Source organism: Piliocolobus tephrosceles, chromosome 10 (assembly GCF_002776525.5).
Source record: "Piliocolobus tephrosceles isolate RC106 chromosome 10, ASM277652v3, whole genome shotgun sequence".
Taxonomy (NCBI): domain Eukaryota; kingdom Metazoa; phylum Chordata; class Mammalia; order Primates; family Cercopithecidae; genus Piliocolobus; species Piliocolobus tephrosceles.
Genome location: NC_045443.1, coordinates 50,161,616 through 50,165,315, shown reverse-complemented (window position 1 = coordinate 50,165,315; position 3,700 = coordinate 50,161,616). Strand labels below are relative to the sequence as shown.

Below are 3,700 nucleotides of genomic sequence, written 5' to 3'. Positions count from 1 at the left end.
ACGCGGAGGCGGCGGCGGTGGCGGCGGCGGCGGGAGCCGGCGGCCGCGCTCGGCTGGGCTCCCTCCCGCCCCCGCCGCGCCCCGCGTCCCGCGCCCGCGCCCGTGGCCGCCCGCTCCTCCTCCTCCTCCCTCCCGGCTCCAATCCCCACGTTCCGCCCGCTCCCCGCCCCTCGGCCTCCTCTCCTCCCCACCTTCTCCCGCGAACCCACACTCACAAAGAGCCGAGGGGAAAAAGGGTGCGCAGACGGCCAGCCGGGCCGCACCAGGCACATACTGGAGACAGGAAGTGGCAGAGAGGGGGAGAGAGAGTTGGAGAGAGACGGCCGCGGAGGACACGGGGACGGGAAAGTCTCAGAGACGGGGAGAGCCTGACCCGGCGGGACACAGGCAAAAAGAAACACGCGAGCCAGAGAGACGCAGAAGAAACGGTGCGCGTAGGTCCAGAAGGAACTAGGAACAAGGGGACAGGGAACTGCCTCGCGCAGCCTCAACCTCTCACCCTCCCCACGGGAGTGTACCTGGCTTGGGCCTGACCTGGGAGGACCACCCGTGGCCTACCCTGGTGGTGCTAGCGTCCCCTGCCCCAGGCGGGCGCCTGAATCAGGTGAAGACACCTGGTGTTACTTTTGGCCCAAGTCGCTGGACACCCTTCCCTGGTCCTCTGCCTCACAGGAGACCTCCTGGGCTAGTATTCTGAAAGGATTCACAGCTGAGGACCTCTCCATCAGGCTCAAGCCCCCATCTCCACCCGCAAGCAGCTCCAGCCATCCCATCCAGTGCCCTGCTTTATTTATTCATTGAGATGGAGTCTCTGTCGCGCAGGCTGGAGTGCAGTGGCGCGATCTCGGCTCACTGCAACCTCTGCCTCCCAGGCTCAAGCGATCCTCCCACCTCAGCCTCCCTAGTAGCTCGGACTACAGACGGGCGCCACCACGCCCAGCTAATTTTTTATAAAGATGGGGTTTCGCTTTGTTGTCCAGGCTGGTCTCCAATTCTTGAGCCCAAGCGATTCCCCCTCCTCGGCCTCCCAAAGTGCTGGGATTACAGACGTGAGCCACCATGCCTGGCCCATTGTTGCCCTGTTTTGAAAGAGCTGGACCGTCATTCCCACCCTGCAGGAGACCTCTGAGAAGGTCTTCCTTACATTTAACTTGAGTCCAGCCTTTCCAAATGGAGATGGAAGTTCTTTCTATGGTCTGACTTCGTTCTCTTCTTTTGCAGTGCCTGGTACTGGATAGGAACTTCATGGAATGGAGCTAATGGGCCCTAGGGCAGGTTCGAGTCGTGCCACCCTGGAGGGGAAGGTGGAGGATAGGGATAAGGTAGGGGATATCTTCCTAGAAGTTCAGAACCTATTGCCATTCCTACATTCCCGAGCGTCCTTTAGCAGTGAGCACTTCCTGAAACTTTCTCCCTCCTTCACCCTCCCTACTGGATTTTCCATGATGAAAAGGGGCGGGGGAAGGGAGGTTGGGATTCTGAGAACCCAGTGCCCAGGGCTCAATGCCCAGTGCCTGCCCAAAGCAGCCAGTACCACTGGCTCTAAGGCCTTCTTTCCCTCCCTGTCTCATCTCAGCTGGGTCCCTTCTGTGCTCATCTTGTCTTTGGCAAAGGCTGAGAAGACTGGTTCTCATTTCCAGGGGGCGGAGCACCTGATTCCAATCTTGCAGCAGGGAAGAAGAGTCTGTAAAGAAGTGCGTGATGACGGTGTGTCCCCCCCACCCAGAAATTGGCATTTGGGAGGGGTGGATATGGTTGGGACTGGGAAGCCTTGATCTTACTGCTCTTGGTTGAGTTGGTGTTCAATAGACAGTTTCAGAGGTTAGAGCAGTGGGAGTCACTGGGCACTGGGGACAGGAGAGGAGGGGGTGGGGGGAGCCAGGCAGGAACGAGTAGGGAGGCACTGGGAGGAGGCGAGAGGCAAGAGTTAGGGGAATCCCGAGGAGAGTGGCAGGGATTGGAGGCTCCTGGAGAAAGGGCAGGGCTGAAGGTTGTCCCATGAATTTTGGCCAGATTTGATTATGTCATCGAGATACACGAGATAATTAAATGTGTTCATGTCTTTGGAGCCTTCAACCAGCTCTTTTAACATCTTGCTCTTCCCAGCATTCCTTAGGGTCTTTGGCTGGGCCCTGGAATGGATGCTGTGGTAGTACCTTTACCTAAGCTCTAAAGTTACCATTGGAGAGACTGGGACTCAAAGAGGAACTTGATTGGACCCCAGAGAGGTGAGGGGTAAGGGCTAGAACCTCACACATGCTGGTTTTGCTGCTGCCTGGCAGGCCCATGAGAGGAACTTTAAGGTTCCAAGGAATTGGAAAAGGGTCACAAGATGGGTGGCCCAACTCCCAGCTCTGGCTTGATTCCTACTCTCAAACTGGGGATAGTGGGGAAGGGAGCTGCAGGAAGGAAGCTGATGAGAAAGGCTGAGAATAACAAGTTATGCAGGAGGTAGCTTGGTGGGAGTGAAACAAAAATGAGAGGTTCATGGGCCAGCCAGGCATCCTGATTTCCAGCTCACAGCAGCAGGAGCTTCAGAGAGGAGGGAGGAGAGGAGGAGAAAGCCAGGTTGATATTAATAAAGGCCAAATAATTTCAGGAACACCTCTGGCCTCCGTCCACACAGGTTTTCTTACCTTGACTATGCAGAGGGTGGTCCATCTTGGCACTGAAGGTGGAATCCCCTCTTCCATGGTCTGGGGTGACCCCATGCCTGTTACTGAATATGCTCAGATCCTTGGGGTGCAGGGACTGTAGGGGGAGGATTTGAAGGTGTGGGACTGTTCTGGCTGGAGACCACTGGGTCAGGAGAACTCCAGTAGAGGGTTTGGGTGCTGGGAACCAGGAAGAGTGGGGGAAGGGGCAGAGCCAACTCCAGAGGCGGATCTCCTGGCTGAGGACAGAGGGTGTATTGTCCAAGCAGGAGGTTGCTGCAGCTGGGCGGGGAGCAGCTCAGCTCGTCTTTTCCAAATTTCTTTTGGGGGAGGGTAAGGGAAGGCAAGTCCCTCTTTACTTGTGGCCCTGGGGACTACAATGGTTGCTGAGAAACAAGGCTTATTTGACAAATAATGCTTCCCAGGAGCAGATGTGTAGCTCTCTCACTTACTGAGAAACCAGATGCTGTGAGCTCGCGTAGCACTTGAGGCGACGCCCTCAGCACGAACTGGGACCCTAGTGCCTTGGGATCCAGAGTATAGTGTTTGATTCTATTGAGAAGAAACTAGGCTAATGTGGACTGGGATACACGTGGGATCTAACCAGCCTCAAGTTAGCCCTTGTGAAGTAGGATACTGCACCTGCACTTTCCCCCTACTTGTCCAGTAGTTAAAGGTTTACAAGAGGTTGGCAATGAGGCCTGACCAGTCCTGGGTCCACTTCTGCAGCTGGGAGGCTTCTGGGTGGACCCACACTGTTTTTTTTTTTTTTTGAGACAGGGTCTTGCTCTGTTGCCCAGTCTGGAGTGTAGTGGTGTGATCACAGCTCACTGCAGCCTTGATCTCCTGGGTTCAAGTGATCCTTCCTCCCGAGTAGCTGCGACTATGGGCATACATCACCATACCTGGATAATTTTTCTATTTTTTGTAGAGAAGGGTTTTGCCGGCCGGGCACGGTGGCTCAAGCCTGTAATCCCAGCACTTTGGGAGGCCGAGACGGGCGGATCACGAAGTCAGGAGATCAAGACCATCCTGGCTAACCCGGT

At 55.9% G+C, this 3,700-nt stretch overlaps 1 protein-coding gene and 1 long non-coding RNA gene across 3 annotated transcripts in view; one reads left to right on the top strand and one right to left on the bottom strand.

Moving 5' to 3' along the window:
• The window catches only part of TNS2 (tensin 2), a 22,577-nt gene extending 22,218 nt beyond the window's left edge, over positions 1-359 (bottom strand). The window contains exon 1 of one of the 2 annotated variants that reach the window (XM_026454678.2): positions 216-359. In XM_026454678.2, the coding sequence (XP_026310463.1) occupies positions 216-272 (57 nt within the window). In that variant the 5' untranslated portion in view covers positions 273-359. Of the gene's footprint in view, positions 72-215 lie in introns of those variants that run through there. The other variant, XM_026454677.2, reaches the window with a different exon arrangement.
• On the top strand, positions 15-2,794 carry LOC111541947. Its single transcript, XR_002731404.2, has 3 exons — positions 15-428; positions 1,222-1,322; positions 1,641-2,794. It is a non-coding gene; the product is annotated as an uncharacterized LOC111541947 (long non-coding RNA).
• The last annotated feature ends 906 nt before the right edge of the window (positions 2,795-3,700 follow it).